Genomic DNA, 21,560 nt, shown 5'->3' with positions numbered 1-21,560 from the left:
TGCATTGGAGACATACAAGAATTGGGGATCTCTATTTTCGCCACCTATGAGTGAGAATCTCAATTGGAACTCGACAAATAGGACGAAATAGAGATTTTTTTGAGTTTTGTATTGGAGATGCTTTTAAAGATCCAAATTGAGTGTTGTATTAGAGAGAGTTTTCAAGCAAAAACACTAAAAATCCTGTGTGGCAGTCAGAGTTTCTAAGATTGAGTGTTGCATTGGAGATGCTTTAAATTCTTGGTTGAGTGTTTACACTTTATATACGTTACAATAAAAATAAATAAAAATGAAAAAATAAATATGGTGCACAAGTCATGGGAGGTGTAGAGTGACAAACCACCTTTTCTCACCTCTCTCTCTCTTTTGTTCTCAAAAACTACCTAAACCCTTATCAGTGAGGGTCTTTCCTCATTCTCAAGCTCATCCATCTCCAATTTTTATATATTTTCTTTGATCTTCTTCTATGGTGATAGAAAAGAATTCCAAACAAAAAGGCAAGTGGCTAGATAGATAGATAAAGAAAGGAGAAGGAGATAGCAGTCTACATATGTATGTATATATTGTACTACTAGAGATCTAGATAGAGAAAGAAGTGAAAAAGCTCATGTATTAAGTCCCTCTCATTAAGAAATTTCATCCCTTTCATTCTCTGTAACTCATCTTCTAATCAAGAACAAACAAACAAACAAGAAGTGAAAACCTCACCACCAACAACACAAGTAAGTCACTCTCTCTCTCTAAGTAGTATCATGACTTAATTCAATCATGGGTTGTGTTCCTTTTTCTCATATTTTGAATAATCATCTAAGACTTCATGGCTTCATCTGAAAATAGTTGGGACCAAGTTCCTATCAACAGAGATATGTGAAGAAGTTGTGTCTGGAGACGACGATGAGTACAAAGCCGATTGGTTCTTAACACAAGTAGAAGCTAAAAGAGTCTTCTTATTAATCAAGAGAAGATGAAGAAATTTCTACTAGTTATGATATGGAATTAGAAAAACCAATTGATTCATTAGTACTATTTCTAAATCATCTCTCATCTAATAAACTTCACTACCCAAGTAATCATATTCATCAACAATACTACTATTACCACTCAATTGCCATTTCAATAACCACCAAAACTAGTACTCCTAATTGGGTAAATTCTATGTCCCAAGGCTTTCATCAAGGGATTTTCACTTTCTCCACATCAAATGGGTTCAACAGCCAAGATCAACAACAACAACAACATCAAGAAGATCAGGTGGCTCACCAAAGCCGAAGAGACCATAATAGATTACTTGGGCTACAAGGATATGAACCCCCAAGACCTCTAATTGCATTAGAAGAGGAAGTATCGTCGATGAGTCAAGTTCCAAGAGGGTATGAAACTGGGGGAGGTATGTTATCAGAGATGTTCAATTACCCTTCTGTGGTTGCTACATCAGCACCTACCGACATCTTGGAAGGTCGTCGAACACCGATAAATTATGGGTTATTGAGGCCTAGAGGTGAAGGCATGCAACTTTTCCTCACAAACCCACAACAAAGATCACCTTCTCCTCCTCCACCACCACCACCACCAATCCAACAGCCTCATATTCATCAAGGGTTTCATTTATCGGGTGCTCCACCGGGCGCCTCCGAAATAGATTTTGGTGGTAATGAAATTGATCCTCCAAGTCAATTCACATGGATTCATCCAAGTAATGATAATAGTGCTAGTAAAAATATTGGAGGGGTTTTAGATAGGAGTAGTAGTCAAGGACTTTCACTTTCTTTATCTTCATTTCAACACTTAGAAGCAGCCAAGGCTGAGGAGTTGAGGATTGGAGATGATAGTGGTGGGATGTTTTATTACAACCCACAATTGGAGAATTTAGCCGGAACTTCGACATCTCATAATCATCAACAACAACAATCGGATCAGTCCGGAGTTGGTCATCACCACCACCACCAACAGGTGGTTCATGGTGGTTATAATTCATCTCCAATTGGGGTAATTAATGTTTTTAGAAATTCAAAGTATATGAAGGCTGCCCAAGAATTACTTGAAGAGTTTTGTAGTGTGGGTAGAGGAGGCTATATGAAGAATAAGCACCATGGGAGAAGAAACTCAAACCCTAATTACACCAATAAGAGTGGTGGTGGTGGTGGTGAGGTTGGGTCTTCTTCTTCTTCTCTAAAGGATCAACATCCTCCTTTGTCAGCTGCTGATAGGATTGAACATCAAAGGAGGAAGGTTAGTCTCTTATCCATGCTTGATGAGGTATGTATCTCTCTCTCTCTCTCTCTCTCTCTCTTACCATAATTTCTACCACACCTATCTCAATAATTAAAATCAAAATCCAATTAGGAGGTTCTAAGGAAAACTTGAATTGAATTATGATTTCTCAAAAGGGTTAATTTCATGGAATTAAGTTGAAATTTGATTACAGTGGGGTTTTCATGATTCTATCTTATTAGGAAAAAACCAACCAATAGGAAACAAAGGATTGCTTTTGAATAGAAAGACGACCAACAATAAGTAGTAGTAAGTTAGTTAAAGATCAGGTTAGTAGTCCAAAGAAAAAAAGATTCTATACCCTTCATAATGGGCACTCTCTCTCTCTCTCTCTAGAGAGTAGAGAGAGTAGAGAGAGAAACTCTCTAAACTTATGCTTTTAGTTGACCTTTCATATCCCCTTTTTTTCTCTCTCTCTCTAAGATGTTGCCTGATTTTTATATTATTCATTTGGGAAACCTACCAATAGATAGATAGAGAGAGAGAGAGAGAGAAAGTAAAAGACAGAAAACCCACATACTTGTATTCTCTTCTTCATACTCCCATTGAAACAGTCTTCTTTTAATATTAAAAAAGCATTTATTCAGTTTTGCTCTTTATATGAAACAATCAAAATGAACCCCATGTTTCTGAATTCATCATAAAAATCTGAAAATATCTACTACTAGTACATATAACTTCTTTATCATCTTACTGTCTTCTTTCCTCTTTTAGGTTTTTTCCTCATTAGTTTCCTATCAATTTATGAGACTCATTATTCTCTATCAGTTTATTCATGAAAGTGGAAACTTAATGGTTTTAAGCAATTGATTAAACTTCCCTTCCCATTTTCATTTTTGTTTGAAAATTGCTAGGGAACAATAGAACTTAGGCAGAAATCTTATGTCTGTTCGTGCTTCCGATGATTTTGATCAACTTAACTATATATGAATCACGACGACCACATAGGATTTCTGAGGGCCCAGGATCTGTCTAGTTTTTTTTTTGTTCCCTAGCACTACGCTTTTGTTTTGGGTCATTAAGGGATCTTGGGTGTAACTTTTGAAATTTGAATACGTGTAGGTGGATAGAAGATACAATTACTATTGTGGACAAATGCAAATGATGGTGAATACATTCGACTCCGTGATGGGTTTCGGTGCAGCAGCTCCTTACACCTCTTTAGCTCAGAAGGCCATGTCTAGACATTTTCGGTGTCTCAAGGATGCCATAGCTACACAATTGAAGCAAACGTCCGAGCTTCTTGGGGACAAGGATGGTGCTTCAGGTTCGGGCGTCACGAAAGGAGAAACTCCAAGGCTTAAATTGCTTGATCAAAGCCTTAGACAACAAAGAGCCTTTCATCAAATGGGTGAGTACATATAGATAACTAAGATTTAGGACTAATAATGGTTTATGTAGTAAATAACTTCACAACAATGAATAACCAAATTGATATAGTTGTTTTTTTTTGTTTGATATAATCTTAATTAGGTATAATGGAACAAGAAGCTTGGAGGCCACAAAGAGGGTTGCCAGAGCGTTCTGTCACCATTTTGAGAGCTTGGCTTTTTGAACATTTTCTTCATCCGTAAGCTTAATTACTTCTTGTTAATTAGACCTTTTGCTTATTAGGTTTAGTACATTCTTTGATCTCCTTTTCATTTGGTTATGAGAAATGTTTTTGGTCTGGAATTAGAGGTCCACGACAGACTTAAAGTTGATATAGTCGGTTCTTATTTCTCCACATACCCGAACAATAGGAGCAGGCCACATTAATTTTCGGGGTGTAATGACTCCCTTCTACCATGCCAAATATAATTTCTGGTTGGTTCGAGTTAGGGTGATAAGACAAAGTAGGATGATCACAAAATAATAGAGACTGATCATATGATCTTATCTCTAAATCTATTTCCCATCCATGGCTATGGGTATCAATGTAGTAACTAAAGGGTAGGTGGTGATGTCATGGTTTTCTGAAATTTTCTTCTCTTTTTTTGGTTTTTCAGGTACCCTAGTGATGCAGATAAGCATCTGTTGGCTCGTCAGACTGGTTTATCAAGAAATCAGGTTTTTTTTTTTTTTTGTCTTCTCCTTTTCACATCTCTTCTTTCCTTTTCTTTTATTAAAAAAGGCAAAAACAAAAAGAGATATCAATATATGAATAATAGAAAGAAAAGAAAAGACAATTAAGAGGGAATGTAGTTGAACAGTATTAGGTTAGTATTCTACTATAAATCTTGCATGGGTTGGGCCCTCATTCTCCTGTTAATAGAAAACAAAAAAAAAAGTGAGCTAAGTATCCTTTCTTCCTACTTTCATGAAAAAAAAAACTATTAGAATTTACCCAATGAGTTAGAACTTTAGCAGATAAGTACACAGATGTTTTTTTTTTTAAGAAAGACACAAATGTTAAAAGTATGTGATAATAGTACTACGTGTCACCTAACAAAAAAAAACAAATAATGTTTATATCCTCTTTGCATGTTGAACTTAGGCCTAGGTTTTGGTTAGGAACAAAACCTCATCACATGTTGGACTTGAGTCTAGATTGTCAAAAAAATAAAGACGATATGTCGATACCAATAACTGATAAGACTTAGAGAGTTTTTATATGTTAAAGAATAACAAATGTATACTAAAAAATAATAGTAGACCACTTAACTTGATGATCTTGCTTACTAGTGTTTTTTTGTTGAAATCTTGTTTACTAGTGTTAGGCTTAGGGATGTGTGTTGTGTTGAAATGATGAAAACCAAATCCTTTCCTAGTGCATGGGTCCTTAACCTTACTTTTCCATGATAATGACAAAGTTTTATAAAATCCAAAATCCTATTCTCTGAGGGATCCAGCTGCTAATAAATTTTGTCAAATAAATGCAAGTGGGAATTTCATAAAAAGCCTAGGTCTGTCTGATTATTTGTATAGGACCAGTCAGGCAGGCAGGCAACAGCCATATTAAATGTAATCACAGTAGTATACTCAGTCATTTTCTTCTTTTAACATGCATTTTCTCAATCTTACCATATCTCTTTTATGAATATATCTCTTTTATTATACCAAATCAATGTAAAATCCAGGCATCATTTTATGCAGAGTTATTGTAATTGGCCCAAAATCTTTTTAGTCATCTCTCTATCTCTCTGTGTCTTATCTAGCTATGAAATTTTGTAGGTATCTAATTGGTTCATAAATGCAAGAGTTAGATTGTGGAAACCCATGGTAGAAGAAATGTACCAGCAAGAAAGCAAAGAAGAAGAAGAAGATGCATGAGAGAGAGAGAAAGATATATAGGACCAAATTAGTGAGGATCTCTGTACAACAAGATAAAACAACAGACAGGCAGGGCAGAAACACAGCAGATGATGATCTGAAATTGGTGCCATGGATAGTGACCTCTCACTCTCAATACATGTCAACAACCATTAAAATCTATGCATGTCAACAACCATTAAAATGACCCCCCTCCCCACAACCACCTTCAACAACATATATGTTGATGTGCCACCCTCTCTCTCTTTTGAATTAGACGTTATGATTTAAGTTAGAGTAAGAACAAGAAAAACTAGACAGACTCTGAACAGAAATTACATTCGATTTGTCGTGATTCGCTGCTTAGTGAATCAGAGTCATAAAAAAACACGAATCACGACAAATCAAATATAATTTCTGTCTAAAATCTGTCTCTTTTTTTTTGTTCCCTTGCATTTATCTTTCAGTCATGGTGTCCGGTGGCGGTTAGGTGGCATCAACTTTGACTTGTATGGGGCGAAAACTGTTCCAACACAGTTCATGGTAATTACATTTCAATGATTGTGTTTTTGTATTGAGGTTTCACCAAGTGATGAGATCAGGTGATCTGGAGATCAGTTAGTGATCTATTTCTAAATTTGTATGTTCAATGATTTGGTGGGTTATAATTTATTCATGTAGAGAGATTTGAAATTTTCATATTCTCTCTATATAAATCATGAATTCTTCAATATTACTTGTAGGTATGAATAAAGTAAGAAATGTTTTATTCTTAATGGCTTATTTTTATTTAGAAAAGTTTTATTTTTAAGGGCAAAAAATTAAGTTGATTTTAGGCAGAGATTTTATTTGACTTAGTCGTGATTCGTGTTTCCGATGGTTCTGATCTACTGGACTGAGAATCACGACAAACCACATAAGATTTCTTTTCAGAATTCGCCCCAGGTTTTTCTTGCTCTCTAGCAGAACTCTATTATTAATAGTGTGTTTAGGGTTTTCCCCCATTGCCTTGGAGACCGGTACGTCTTAACATTTCGTGTGTGTTCGGTCCTTCTGATATATTCATGCGGTGAAATGTCGTCATCCAATATCACGTCGTGAGCCCTTCCAAAAAAATGTTTAGGAGACAGGGAGCTTTTTATGGAAATATGTAAATTAAAGGTGAAGGTAGCAAGGGGATGACAGACTCGACCATCTTTTTTGAATGGGCAAGTAGGTGTAGAGATTGTAAAAGGAAGAAATTTAAGAAGTTGGGCCTTATAGTTACATGGGTTGACAGCAAAAGCATGTAACTGGGCCTCGTAAAGGAGCCCAATAAGGTCCAATAGCTGATGGTCCTAATAAGGAACCATAGTCAAGAATCAAAATCCCATTCGAAATGACAAATATAATCTTCTTTATGTACAGTTCTGCAAAAAAAAATTGAGAGCAGATTTCTTCGATGATGGGATAATCTTTTTGACTAAGGGCAGTTCCATTCCCCTCAATGCCGAGCATAATAGTCGATGGGGGGAGCCTGACTCTTATCATAACATTGCTCGTTCGTGCCAGCGCTTCCTGACCATAGGCTCCACCTAAGCTTGGCTTCGCCTGGCCTGGCTAATAAAACAGGCCAGACACCTATCTTGGTACCAGGCTGGTTCAGCCTGTGCCTTGCCCACCTGATGCAGGGGCACCCCGCGTGGAGACTATTTCCATGACCGGACCCGGTCATGGACCAACCGGCCAGAGAGAGTAGAATTAGGAAGTCCTTATTTTAGTATGATTATTAATTAATTTAGGTTTAGGAATTATGCTATTTTAATATTTCCAATAATTGGAAAGGTTCATATTTGAGTCTAAGTTATTTAGGCAGTTGCAGTATTTAAGTATTTAGAAAGTCTAATTCAAGTCTATCTAGGAAAGTCCAGAATCCTATAAAAGGATATCTAGTTTGTCTATTATTGGCAGATTGAAGAGAAAACCCCCTTTGAAGTTTTAATAAAGTTCAGTATTTTCGAGTTATTTCATCTTTATTTTATCGTTCTTGTTTAGTTTATTCGTCTTCTTTAAATCCGCTGCGTTTCTACATCATGTGGTATTCAGAGCCACCAAAATTTTGGGCTAACGATTCTGGAATTTTTTTTCCAGATCAGTACAATCAATATCCTTCTTATTATATCCCTGAAAAGAATTATAATTCATCGGATTATACTAATCAAGGGATAATGAATCAATGCTTATGCACATCATGTTTGTATGCGAGTAGAGATTCGTACGATTATCATTGGAATCCGGGAGAACCCTTACGAGAAAACTCATCACAACTTCCATCCTATTATTATCCGACACCATCCTCCGAACCACCACCACCACCACTATACTCTAATTATACACCTCCAACGTATTCACCACTGTGTTCAACACCTATAACAGCAAATTCATCACCACCACAACTGTCTATTGTTTTTCCAGAAACACTTCAATCGAACTATCATACACAACAACCGTCAACTTCTCAATACCAACCGTCACCACCACCAGTATATGTAGTGGCCAAAAATCGTCTTAGGCCCACTTTGGCTAAACGCCGCCTAGGCCCAGTATTCTTTGCACTTGGGACCAACTTGCCTACTAGTTGGACACTCTCCAACGTGTTACTCGACCCACTAGAGGTCCAACTGGCTCTGAGCCCTTGCGAACGTCCATCTAGACGAACAATAACCCATCAAAAGTTACAATGCTCCAAGCACCCCTTGGTCGCCCTCAACCGAGCCTGCCGGATACCGAGTCAACCTCAACTCCGGAGACCTCGCCACATACCCATTTGACGAAGTCCCTCTAGAACCCCACGTCGCCTTAAGTACCGTTAGGCGATCTCAGACTACGAAGTGCCTAAAGTTGAAGCGGCGTAATCGTACGATCGAGTTACTCCAGGTGACAGATCGACTGTCAAGAACGAGTCTCCCTTAGGGTTTGAGGTCACCCTCGACCCCAATTATCTCGGATCTAACAGACTCCACGAGTCCATCAGTCGCCTATAAATAGAAGGAGACTCAGACTCCAAAGACATCGAATACCGACTAGAAAACTACAGAACATTCTTCTCTCTCTCTCTCTCACATTCAGTACCTTCTGGTCAGTGCTCTAGACGACGATAATCGACCTTCGAATTCCAGAAGACTTGAAGGGCAATCTTCTAGGGGATCACTCTAGACGACGATATTACATCTTCAAGCTTCATCACCCTCGAAGTCCTTTCGAGACGACCTCTCGACCTGCTCCAGGAGATCAATCCGACCAACTATCCCGTAGAGTCGAAGCTCCGGCCACTCTACGAGTCTAGCCACCCTCCGACGATACAACACGGTGACACCCTCAGCATTCAATCGTTTAAATACTTATCTTTTATAGTTTGCTGACTTGACCGTCGGAGTGCCCTTGGCAAGACACCATCCCGGTGTCCCCAAGACTTCACGGTTATACTTGTTTTTGTCTGTCTACAGGTCCAACCGGAACTTCGTCCATCTCGAGATCTAAAGCCCAAGTTGTCGGTCTGTCTACAGGTCCAACCGGAACTTCGTCCATCTCGAGATCTAAAGCCCAAGTTGTCGGTGGCCCACCAATCGACGATCTATTAATTGTGTGATTTTCTACCGTCCACAGTATATTTTACACCATCACCTCCATCTTATTGTTATTCGCAAGCATACTCACCACCACCACCACACCCTCCGAACTCTTATGATACACCAGCACCGAATTCACCACCTCTTATACAACCATATTCTACACAACCACTAAACACCGCTTCCAAAACTCTACCAGATTCACCACCACATCCTACCTTAAGTTATGAAACTGTTATTTATGTTTTGAAGAAAATTGAATCAAACCCTGAAAAGGCATTAAATTTCTTTAATTGGGTATCTGATAAACATGGGTTTAAGTCCAGTTCTACTCTTTATAACTTGATGGTTAGGGTTTTGGAGCATAAGGATTCCATGATGGATTTTTGGGTATTGGTTAAAAAGATGGTTGATGAGGGTTGTGAGATGGATGAGGAAACTTATAGAACTATTTTGGGTAATTTTCGTAAAGCGAATTTGACTAGTGATGCTGCTGTTTTAACTGAATTTTTCTCTAAGATGGTTAAAGCGAACTCTATAAATGCCGTTGTTAAATCCGTGATTGAGGTCGTTACGAATTCTGATTGGAATGATGAGGTTAAGAAGAAATTAGTGGATTTGAATCTTTCGTTATCTCAAAATCTTGTTGAAAAGATCTTAAGGGAACTAAGAGGTTACCCTTTGAAGGCTTTGGAGTTCTTCCATTGGGCTAAAAGTCATAAGAATTTTGAACATGATTGTGTCACTTATAATGCAGTTCTTAAGGTTCTTGGGCAGCAAGAAGCGATTGATAAGTTTTGGGACATGGTGAAGGAGATGAAAAGTGTAGGTTATGAGATGGATCTCGACACATATATAAAGTTGTCAAGACAATTTCAAAAGAGAAAGATGATGAAAGAATCAGTGGAGCTTTATGAGTTTATGATGGATGGTCCTTACAAGCCTTCGACCCAAAATTGCAGTGTACTTTTACGACACATCTCCTTGTCTCCTAACCCAGATCTAAACTTGGTTTTTGGAGTTGTGAAGAAGTATGAGTCAGCTGGTTATTCTCTCAGTAAATCTGAATATGATGGGATTCACAGATCTTTGACTAGTGTTGGGCGATTTGACGAAGCTGATAAGATTCTAGTGACAATGAAAAATGCAGGTTATGAGCCAGATAATATCACTTATAGTCAAGTGGTTTTTGGACTCTGTAAAGCTGGGAGATTGGAGGAAGCCTGTGCTATATTAGACGACATGGAAGAGCAAGGATGTCCTCCAGATATTAAGACTTGGACCATCTTAATTCAAGGACATATTGTAGCTGCTGAAGTCGAAAAGGCATTAACTTGTTTCACTAGGATGTTAGAGAAGAACGGTGAAGCCGATTCTGATCTCTTAGAAGTCTTAACAAACGGTTTGTGTAACAAGAAGAGCGTAAGGAAAGCATATACTTTGTTCGTTGAGATGGTCGATACTGGTAAATTAAGACCTTGGCAAGCTAAAACTATGATTGATAATTTACTGAAAAGCGGGAAACTTGAAGAATCATTGAAGCTTTTACGTTTAATGAAGAAACACAATTACCCACCTTACCCGGAAACCCTTTGTAGAGTACATATCAAAGTTTGGGACACTACAAATAGGGTATGTTTCTAGGGTTCATCCAAAGGATCACTTTAACCATGTTATTTTAACTGTGGTTGGGTATAAGCCAAACGAATTCGCAACCCAAATTAATTTGAACACTTCAAATATGTGGGGAATCGTCTTGAATATTATTGATTTTTGTATGGAATTGAAGTTGAATTTGAAAGTTCGAATTTTCATGGAGGAATATATGGTGTTCGGAATCATCTTCATCCCACTAAAAGATGACGGTCGTTGTCACAATTTGTTGGATGTTTCTTCACTACAGTTGATTTTACGAATCTCGTCGTATCTAGGGGCCCAAATTATACTGGATTCGTTAGTCCATCATTGTCTTCTTCGAATTTTCGGCTACTTTCGTGAAAAATGGGAATTACGGATCGGTATAGCGAAAGTTATCGTCTGCGGGTGCATCCCATTGTTTTCTTCATCGAAACGGTTCGGGACGAACCTCGTGGGAGAAGGGGAAGCTGATGCAGGGGCACCCGGCGTGGAGACTATTTCCATGACCGGACCCGGTCATGGACCAACCGGCCAGAGAGAGTAGAATTAGGAAGTCCTTATTTTAGTATGATTATTAATTAATTTAGGTTTAGGAATTATGCTATTTTAATATTTCCAATAATTGGAAAGGTTCATATTTGAGTCTAAGTTATTTAGGCAGTTGCAGTATTTAAGTATTTAGAAAGTCTAATTCAAGTCTATCTAGGAAAGTCCAGAATCCTATAAAAGGATATCTAGTTTGTCTATTATTGGCAGATTGAAGAGAAAACCCCCTTTGAAGTTTTAATAAAGTTCAGTATTTTCGAGTTATTTCATCTTTATTTTATCGTTCTTGTTTAGTTTATTCGTCTTCTTTAAATCCGCTGCGTTTCTACATCACCACCAAACCACAATTAAACGGGCTAGACGGATTTGATTGACACCCCTTAACTGAGATGTGGGTAATAGGATTGTGTTTTTTTTTGTCCAAGACTCAAAACCCTGTCGAATATCAGAAAGTTTTTACAAGAAGGTTTTCGTCATTTCCCTTGTGCATTTTCATTGCCCGACACCTGATTGTCCAGAATCCGACTTTCTTAATGGGTGTGGGGGGAGGGGGGGGGGGGGGGGGGGGGGGTTGGTCATCAGGATATTGGAAATTACCCGCCCAAATGACCCGAGTGGCCTAATAGACAAAAAAAAAAATATACCCGATCTCCCGACCCTGAAACCAAAGTACCTGTGGGCGTCCACACCCGCCCGTTTCCACCACCCACTTCCAAGCCAAGAAAAAAACAAGAGAAATAAAGAAAACAAAAACAATGCCATCTCCATATAAAAGTATTGTCTATTTGAGGGAAATCTTTTTTGCATCCTCTACTGCTAGTTTTCTTGTTTACCTACTTACCCTTTTTCTTTTGGGAAATTAGTTCCCACCAAACAGTCTAGTAGAAAACCTCATCTAACTAATCAGTCAGAATAGTCTTGTGAGTTCACTCCTATAAAACAAGAACCTAGAATCACCTAAAACAGTAGTGAATGATGGAAATTATTCCATTGCTCCAACAAGACGAACAACACAAAAGTACTCGTGATATTGTGAGCAGAGTGATTTTGGAATCAAAGACATTGTGGAAGATTGCTGGTCCTGCCATTTTCACTACCATATGTCAATATTCGATCGGAGCCATCACCCAGACCTTCATAGGACATGTGGGTGCACTTGAACTAGCCACTGTCTCAGTGGCAAACTCTGTCGTCTCTGGTTTCGCCTTTGGTGTTATGGTAATATATTGTTGACCCGATTTTTTATTTTTTATCTAAATTTGCATTTTCACATTTGAAGACCTTCTGGTTTTGTTGTTGCAGTATGGGATGGGGAGTGCATTGGAGACTCTGTGTGGGCAAGCATTTGGAGGTGGGAAAATTAGGATGTTAGGAGTTTATATGCAAAGATCATGGATCATTCTCATGTCCACTGCTCTATTGATGGTCCCTCTATATGTTTTTTCTCCTTATCTCCTACACCTTCTCGGTCTTACCACTCAGATTGCCAATTCTTCAGGTCACTTGTCACTACTCTCTCTCGTGTACATAACGCCTCAAGTCTTAGCAGTTAGCGATAGTGTCCTTGCTTTTGACACCCAGAGCCACGTGCATGGCTACGGAGTTTTCTTTCTGGCAAAGGCTCCATGAGCCCACCCAAATGGCCTTGACACTTACTAAGCTTGAGTTGAGCACACGCATACAACCTAGGCTCTGTACACTCCCGCAAGCGATGTGGGACTATTACACTTTATCTCGGGTAGGTAATAAAATTTTCATTGTGCAGGGAAGTTTGCTGTATGGATGCTACCACAGTTGTTTGCATATGCCATGAATTTCCCAATTCAGAAGTTTTTGCAAGCCCAGAGAAAAATCATGGTTATGGCAATAGTGTCAGCTACAGTACTGGCACTACATGTACTGATGAGTTGGTTGTTAATATTGAAGCTAGGATTTGGGTTGGTTGGAGCTGCAGTGAGTTTGAATCTGTCATGGTGGCTCGTTGTCTTCGGGCAGTTGATTTACATTTTAGTTTGGAAATCAGATGGTGCTTGGACTGGGTTTTCATGGTTAGCTTTCTCAGACTTGTTTGGCTTTGTCAAACTCTCCTTGGCCTCTGCTATCATGTTATGGTAAACTAAACATCGACGTCTCTCTAATTGTTATATGTCTTTTTTGTTGAATTCGATGATACTAACATAATGAACTATGTCTATGGCAGCTTACAATTTTGGTATTTGATGATACTGATAGTAATGACTGGTCATTTGAAGAACCCTTTGGTGCCAATTGATGCTATGTCTATCTGGTAACTACTCTGCTTATTTTGCACTAATTACCACTTACTTGGATGATAAACTAATATATAGTTCTTGTGGAGTACTAATTTCCACTCATTTTCCAGCATGAACATAAACGGGTGGGATTTGATGATCGGTATTGGATTCAACGCTGCCACAAGGTTATTGTTTACCCTCTTCAAGCTTCTTTTACATACTTCAATTCAACTTCCGTTCCCCCTATCACTGAAGAATTACATTACAACATTATATATACTTAAGCAGAACAGTTGATAGATGAACTCATTTGATTTCAAACACTGAAACAGTGTGAGAGTATCGAACGAACTTGGAGCGGGTAATCCTAGGGCGGCAAAATTTGCAGTAACGGTTGTTTCCGTCACATCTATGGTGATAGGTGTGGTTGCCATGGCATTGGTATTGATAACCAGAAACAGCTTTCCTTTCATTTTCACCGACAACATTGATGTGGTGAAGGAAGTACGAAAGCTTGCAATCTTACTAGCTACCACTGTACTTATAAATAGTCTTCAACCAGTTCTATCTGGTACAAAAAGAATCTCGTTTCCAATCTGAACTTCAACTTAGTAATCATGTTTATCGAATTCAAAAGTAAAACTTGTAGAGTAATCTGACTCTTTTTATTTTCAGGTGTTGCTGTTGGAGCCGGTTGGCAAGCTCTAGTTGCATATATCAACGTAGCATGCTACTACATTTTCGGCTTACCGGCCGGAATACTTCTCGGCTTCAAGTTCAAGTTTGGGGTGCAGGTGAAACTTCTATAGCGAACAATAACACTTGAAGACCATTTTATATACTTATTATTTGCTTTGTGAGTGGCAGGGGATATGGGGAGGAATGATTGGTGGGATTGTTATGCAAACTCTAATCTTAATAGGAATTGTTTCATGTACTAATTGGAACAAAGAGGTGGGTAACTGAAAAACTAAACAATCTTGGTTTCAAAAACCAACTTCTTATTCTTTTCATTGTTGTGACTCCTTCATGGCTTCATTCGTTGGGTTGAATTTATACGGCGGGCAGGGCAGGGTTGTTTAATTATAAAAGAGTGTTTTTTGTTTTGCAGGTAATAGAAGCCGAGAATCGTTTGAAGAGATGGGGAGGAGAAACTGCAGTAGAAGATTATTAACTTGTTGTAGGTAGCGTTTCTTAGATGTTTGTTTCTTAACTCTTAATAGTGTTTTAAATTAGGTTGAAGGTTTCACAAAAAATGTTGAGTTCTTAATAATACATGAAAATTGAAATTCGCTAGAAGGGGTCGAACCTTCGACCTTGTGGTTAACAGCCACACGCTCTAACCAACTGAGCTATTCCAGCCACATGCTATTTACTTTTGCAAGGTCTTTATATATTCTGACACCAAAGGGCCTCACGACTTTTTTTTTGGAAACACAACTTACATGTCTCGAATCAAAGATCTTAATAATAGAAAGTAACTTAAATAAATCGGACTTCATCAAAAAAAAAAACTTAAATAAATCGGACTTCATCAAAAAAAAAACTTAAATAAATCGGAAGTGCCTATGTAATTTTCTTGTCTTTGAAACCCTCCACAAGGAAAAGAGGGAGGTAACGATAGTGAAGATGGCGGTGGAAGATTGGAGAGAGATAGGTGGTGGCACTTTTGGCTTAGAGCGACTGTTCTCTTCTTATTGTGTCAAAAATTATGGTGTGACCAACTAATGTATGTTTTTAAGTCTCTATTTGGCTTGTAATGTTTCAACACAAGAGGCAGTAGTCAACTCAATTCCCTCACTGGCTGTATGCCAACTCGGCTAATAGTTCTTTTTCTACTTTTATGACTTTATCTATGTGTGGGTCCAGTGAAACTCTTACGTGCCTTTAGAACATCTTTAATGGAATATTCGAACTCTAAAACTTCGCGTGTCTAGATTTTTAGAGTTTTTGTTAGAAAAATTCTTCATTTTTTACTGTTTTCTTGACCTTTAGACCAATAAAAACTCTTGCTTTTTAACTATTTTTTTTTCTTAACCTTTAGACTAATAGAAACTCTTGTTTTTTAACTACTTTTTTCCTATTGAATTTAAGAGTGGCATATAGATTAAGTAGAGACATTTTAGAGATGTTAATTGAAGACAAAAAAATTTTAGTGTCTTTGTATTGTCACTTAGAACACACTTGACAACTAACACTCTTTAGAGTTTTTATTAGAATGTCAATTGGAGAGGCTCTTAACCTCTCCCAAATTCTTTGTCTTGAGTCGTCTCTACAATCTACCACTCTACCCTTTGGTGGGTCGATAGTCCATGTGGCAAAGTGAAATCTTGCAAGTCTTTTAGATCTGAGACTTCAAGAGTTATTACATTTAGAGTTATTTTCTTTTTGACCCCCTACTTTGGGACCAGCTTCTTTTTTGGCCCCCTAATTTTTATAAATTTAAATTTGGTCCCCTATTTTCAAGTAAATGCCATAACTACCCTTCCTAATTTCATAATAAAAATATTAAAAAAATATATATTTCCACCTCACCTATTTTCCAGTAAATGCCATAACTACCCGAATTTTTTTCTCTTTTTCTAATATTTTTTATATATTTTTTGTACTTTTATTTTAAAATTAAGAAGGGTAGTTACGACATTTACTTAAAAATAGGAGATCAAATTTGAATTTATGAAAAATAGGAGACTAAGAAGGAAGTTGGTCACAACGTAGGGGGCCAAAAAGGAAATAACTCTTACATTTATTACATGTCATACACAGATCATTAATTTATAATATGAAGATACATAGTTGCATTCAGATGTATATACATTGAAAATATGATTTTAATGAAAGTTGGTGTGCTACCATCTTTCAATTTTGGAGAAAATTTGCCCATTTTGAAATCGCATAAAATTTGACCGCTAATGTAAAATTACTTTATGATCAATATCCATAGATTTAACTTTAAAGAACAAATTTCATTGTTATAAATTCAAAACAACAGTTGGAAGAAAATTTGCGTGCTATATAGCATTTGAATTTTGAAGAAAGTTTCACGGATCTCGAAATCGTAGAAATTCTGCCGGTTTATGTAAAATGACTTTTCGATCAGTGTTCATAGTTTCTTCATAGTATTTTTTTACTTCTAAGCCCAAATTTCACTGTTTACACATTTTCAACCACATTTTGAAGAAAATTCACGTGCTTCGTCCTTTGAAATTTGATTTTCTTTTTATCATTATCGAAATCACACGAAATTTGAAACTTTCATGTAAAATGACCGAATAATCAAAATCTCTAAAATGTTGTGACGATAACTAATATTAAAGATCTCTAAGATGTTGTGACGATAACTAATATTAAAGATCGGAAGAAGACAATTTATTTCTAGAGGGTTTGAGATATTTGTATATTTGTATAACTTAGTACTTTAGATATTTTAATTAATGAATAAAAAGACTCTTTTCTTCTAAAATCCTCAAGAATGGTAATTATTATTATTTATTTGTTTGCTAAAACATGCCACATAGATAGTTAGTGACTTGGAGAGAAAAAAAGATGTCTGTGTGTGTGTGTTTGGGTGAAATCAAATAGAGAAAAATTCTAAATTGTGATCCCTCAAAATCCTCTTAAACCAAAATCTTTGCTGTTTGTTGCTTCCTCTCCAAACTTTCACTTTCTTCTTCTCGACGGGACAAGTCGGCGAATCATTGATCGTCCAGCCAATTTCCCCCCCCCCCGGTAATCCTCTTTGTTTCTCAATCAATGGGTGATTTCATCTATAGTGACGATGAAGATTATGGTATTGATGATCGTGATTATCTTGACGGACTTGACAACGTAGAAGATGATCTTCAATTTTCGACTTCTACTTCCTCCTCCACTCAGGTGATAATCAAATCAATTACAGATTGGAAAATTATTTTGTTAAACGATTTTAGTGAGGGTTTTTAGGGTTCTTGTTTGTAGTTTTGTTATAATCTACTTCGGTTCCCCTTTTTAATCAAAAGGTAGAAAACTAAAACTTGTGTTTTAAGATTCAGTAAAAATCATGTCTTGTACTACTTAAATTTCTGTTTTTCTTTTGATTGAAAAGTTTAGGTTATTAGGGTTAATTTGATTAATGGTGATTATAGCATTGACTGTGAGAAAGATTATAGCTAATTCACTCAATGACTCAATGTTATAAATACTTGCTAACTATATGGTTGTATATCATCAGGTGATCACGAAAGAATCTCTTTTGGCAGCTCAGGTGAACCATTCTTCCCCTTACTCAGTTTTTCTTGTTTGTTTGGATAGTCTTCTTATTAGATGATGATGGAATTGGTTCGATTTCAGAGAGAAGATTTGCAAAGGGTGATGGACTTGCTTCAACTAAGCGAACAACACACACGCACTTTGCTTATTCATCATCGTTGGGATGTTGAAAAGTTGATTGCTGTGCTCGTGGATAAAGGAAAAGATCAATTACTTGGCGAAGCAGGGGTCACTGTGATTGCACGTAAGGATTGTGAAACTTTGGAGTTATCATCCGTGGTGACATGTATGGTCTGCATGGAAGACATTGCTGCTCCAGAAGTTACTTCAATGGACTGTGGCCACAGCTTTTGCAACGACTGTAAGGCTTGTTTCTTGCAACTTGTCGCCACTAAATAGAAAAAGTTTTGGAAAATAAGGTTTTGTCGGTTGCATTGCTTTTGATTTTTTTTTTTTTTGGGGGGCGAATGGTACACTGACTCACTGAGTGGGGTGGGGGAGGAGACCCTATTAATCTTATTCCAAGATCTATAACTCATGGATTTTCACTTCCACTAAGAATCGAATATGGGATCTCCGGGGTCAAATTGAGTGTCCAACCACTACACCAGTAGCAGTGGACGAAGAAAGAATGTTAATCTTTCCTTCTTGCCTATAGTAAGAGAGCAAGAGGAAGTAATTTCATCCTTGATTCCACAAGGGAAGAAAAGCCGAATCACTCTTAATTCCTCAATAGGTTTTAGACGTATCATGCACTTAGGGGAGCCTAACTACAATAAGCACAAGTAGGCATCCCTTACCTAATGGAACACTCATTCTTCAATATACATATTTCTTGCTTTATATGTAATCACTTTCTAATTAGGACTCTCTCTCCTTTCTCGTGGATATTTGATTTAAGTATCAAGTAACTTGTTCTATGATTGAAAGAATCAATCGTGGATTCATGTGTGCGCATATCTCTTGTTATGTTCCTTTTCTCTTTTTGTGTAATATACTTCAAGACTTGATATTTGACATCACTAACAGAGGACCTCTTTTGTATGTTTGTTTCTTCTGTAACCTGATAGGTTGGACAGAGCATTTTATTGTAAAAATAAATGAAGGTCAAAGCAGGCGTATTAGGTGCATGGCACACAAGTGTGGTGGAATATGCGATGAAGCTATTGTTCGGCGTTTAGTAAGTGCCAAGGATGCAGACCTGGCTGAACGCTTTGAGCGTTTTCTTTTAGAGTCATATATCGAAGATAACAAAATGGTCAAATGGTGTCCCAGTGTTCCTCATTGTGGAAGTGCAATAAGAATTGAGGATGATATCTTCCGTGAGGTAGAATGTTCTTGTGGGCTACAATTTTGTTTCAGTTGCTCATCAGAAGCTCACTCGCCTTGCTCGTGCTTGATGTGGGAGCTGTGGACCAAGAAGTGTAGGGATGAATCAGAGACAGTTAATTGGATTACAGTCCACACAAAGCCTTGCCCGAAGTGTAAAAAATCTGTAGAAAAAAATGGTGGTTGCAACCTTGTCAGATGCATTTGTGGAATAACATTCTGGTGAGATCTTAATCCCTCGTATTGTCTCTTGTAGTTGTTTAAGGATGCTCCTTCTAGTTCCTCGCCACAGTGATAGTTAGGTTGTATATCTAAATAACTCCACTTAGAAATCTGCAATCACAATTCGACTAGTACTGAATTTTTAACAGTCAGTTGCTTCATATTTTATTTTTTCCATACTCAGATTTTAAACAAAGAAACCCTATTTTTCCTTTTCAGCCGAACTTCACATTTTCTCCTTCTTCAATATTCACATCTTCTTCAAGACTTCAAGTTTTTCCACCTCCATTGCTACTTGTTAGTTAGTTCATCTCACTAACCTCTCTCTCTAACTCGTTTTTCCTTTTTTTCTCTCGTCTAGTAATCTTTAACTTGGTATTGTTTTTGCGCTTTATGTTTGTTCGTTTTATGCTTTTTCTGTTTGTTATTCATTTGATGAAATCCGACTGGTCCTGATGGCATCCTGCCTAGTAATTAGTCCCAGGTTGGTCGACTAGTCCCAATTTTGGGTTTTTTGAGCTTAGATATAGATGATACTTAAGATGAAGACGTAATTATTTATTACCTGCACAGCTTATATGGATAAATAATAATTACATCTGTATCTGGATTAGTTTTTCAACTATTATTGTATGACTCTTACTAGTGAACCGCTAGAAACTAAATTATTAGAATAGCGTATCTACTGAAATGTTTCTAATGTAAGTGCTTATGGAAATCAAATAGGAATGGAGTGTCAACTCTGTTTTTTCTTATATTTGACACAGTAGTATTTCAATAAAAAGATGAGAATTGCGTACGCTTTGTTTTTCTGGCAACTTCAAAATTTTCTTTAGAAATGTTTACTCTTCTCCTTAGCTGATTCAAGGATCAATTGCATTGAATTTTTTTCCTTCATTTATGTAGTTGGTTGTGTGCTCGTCCTACTGGCCCAGACCACACGTATACAACTATCCATGGTCACAGTTGTGGCAGCTATCAAGAAGAACGAGGGAAGAAGATCGAACGTACAAAACAAGATTTCTACCGCTACATGCACTATCACAATCGCCACAAAGCTCACACAGATTCTTTTAAGCTCGAAACAAAACTCAAAGATACGTTAGAGAAAAAGATTAAAGTTTTGGAAAAGCAGGATATTGCATTAAAAGACTTTAGCTGGTTAACTAATGGACTCTCTAGGCTTTTCAGATCAAGGCGGGTGCTCTCTTATTCTTACCCCTTTGCATTTTACATGTTTGGAGATGACCTCTTCAAAAAAGAGATGAGCATCGAAGAAAGGGAGTTGAAACAACATCTATTTGAAGATCAACAGCAACAACTCGAAGCAAGTGTAGAGAAACTCTCTAAAATTTTGGAGGAGCCATTTGATAAATATCTGGAGGATGCAGTGACAGAGAAAAGGGCACGGGTCATCAATCTTTCAGTAACTACAGATCGACTTTGTGAGAAAATGTAAAATGCTTTTCATTAAACATCGCTTCTTATAGCCATTAAGATTTATCGAGATTATTACTTAACGTTTGTTAATTTCCCTGCAGGTATGATTGCATTGAGAATGATTTATTGGGTTCACTTCGACTTTCAACACATAGTATTGCACCATACAAATCAAAAGGTGTCGAGAGAGCATCAGAACTTCCTATGAGGAGTACCGAAAGCAATGATTCTGATACCTATCTTCAGTCCAATTCGAGCATAAGTACGGATGGTATTTGTTATTAGCAAGTTAATTCTTTAATTCTATTTATTACTCCTTAGTTATTGTTTTCTTTAAGTTCAGTTTAGTTGGAAATGAATTTTGAACAAGTAGATCCATATAGGAGGAATTGAAGTTGGTAATTCAGCGTCGGGGTCCCTGAAACTTGAGAGTGGACACCTTTCCCGAAAGCGTGCTAAGAAGGAACCACTCAATAGTCGCAGAAGGTGATTGATAGAAGCTGAAAGATCCTGATTTCATTCGAGAACTTTTCAGTCACAAACTGTGCAGCTCCGACCTTAAGTAGCTATTGGATATAGCATATATAAACTCTTTCTTTGAATTATAGCGGTACATAACCGGACGAGTTGCTCTTGGGGCATCTTTTTTTTTTAAATATAGTTTTACTTTTTTTTTTTGATGAAATATATATATATATAGTTTTACTTGAGATCTTATTTTGTACATATTATTATTAGATATTTGTAATATTCCTTCTTGGGGCGTAATAAA

The 21,560-nt window shown here is 37.3% G+C and overlaps 3 protein-coding genes and 1 pseudogene across 5 annotated transcripts; all 4 read left to right on the top strand.

Annotated features, from left to right (window-relative positions):
* Nucleotides 1-261: 261 nt before the first annotated feature.
* Nucleotides 262-6,278, top strand: LOC147541141 (BEL1-like homeodomain protein 4). Of its 2 annotated transcripts, XM_086633385.1 has the most exons (6): nucleotides 262-722; nucleotides 838-2,256; nucleotides 3,334-3,622; nucleotides 3,745-3,841; nucleotides 4,260-4,320; nucleotides 5,425-6,278. In XM_086633385.1, the coding sequence occupies exons 2-6, from the start codon at nucleotides 991-993 to the stop codon at nucleotides 5,521-5,523; spliced, it is 1,812 nt and encodes a 603-aa protein (XP_086489511.1). In that variant the 5' UTR covers nucleotides 262-722; nucleotides 838-990; the 3' UTR covers nucleotides 5,524-6,278. The 2 variants fall into 2 exon arrangements, with proteins under 2 accessions (XP_086489511.1, XP_086489510.1); XM_086633384.1 differs by having other exon boundaries at nucleotides 262-2,256.
* Nucleotides 6,279-7,709: 1,431 nt separating this feature from the next.
* On the top strand, nucleotides 7,710-10,903 carry LOC147541140 (pentatricopeptide repeat-containing protein At3g48250, chloroplastic-like; annotated as a pseudogene).
* A 1,259-nt stretch (nucleotides 10,904-12,162) lies between these two features.
* Nucleotides 12,163-14,845, top strand: LOC147541139 (MATE efflux family protein). The gene is made up of 9 exons (XM_086633692.1): nucleotides 12,163-12,512; nucleotides 12,597-12,792; nucleotides 13,060-13,405; nucleotides 13,495-13,581; nucleotides 13,678-13,734; nucleotides 13,882-14,120; nucleotides 14,225-14,343; nucleotides 14,417-14,503; nucleotides 14,661-14,845. Exons 1-9 carry the CDS (start codon nucleotides 12,267-12,269, stop codon nucleotides 14,721-14,723), a joined length of 1,440 nt encoding a protein of 479 aa, XP_086489818.1. The 5' UTR covers nucleotides 12,163-12,266; the 3' UTR covers nucleotides 14,724-14,845.
* Nucleotides 14,846-16,872: 2,027 nt separating this feature from the next.
* On the top strand, nucleotides 16,873-21,560 carry LOC147541138 (putative E3 ubiquitin-protein ligase ARI2). 2 transcript variants are annotated; one of them, XM_086633691.1, is made up of 7 exons: nucleotides 16,873-17,425; nucleotides 17,760-17,792; nucleotides 17,879-18,158; nucleotides 18,868-19,348; nucleotides 20,255-20,803; nucleotides 20,890-21,050; nucleotides 21,172-21,560. In XM_086633691.1, the coding sequence occupies exons 1-7, from the start codon at nucleotides 17,303-17,305 to the stop codon at nucleotides 21,276-21,278; spliced, it is 1,734 nt and encodes a 577-aa protein (XP_086489817.1). In that variant the 5' UTR covers nucleotides 16,873-17,302; the 3' UTR covers nucleotides 21,279-21,560. The 2 variants fall into 2 exon arrangements, with proteins under 2 accessions (XP_086489817.1, XP_086489816.1); XM_086633690.1 differs by having other exon boundaries at nucleotides 20,890-21,059.

Source organism: Eschscholzia californica, unplaced genomic scaffold (assembly GCF_041429995.1).
Source record: "Eschscholzia californica isolate CP2 unplaced genomic scaffold, dmEscCali1.0.p SCAF_4, whole genome shotgun sequence".
NCBI classification, from domain to species: domain Eukaryota; kingdom Viridiplantae; phylum Streptophyta; class Magnoliopsida; order Ranunculales; family Papaveraceae; genus Eschscholzia; species Eschscholzia californica.
The sequence above is the reverse complement of the archived record's forward strand: the minus strand, read 5'-3'. Positions and strand labels throughout refer to the sequence as shown.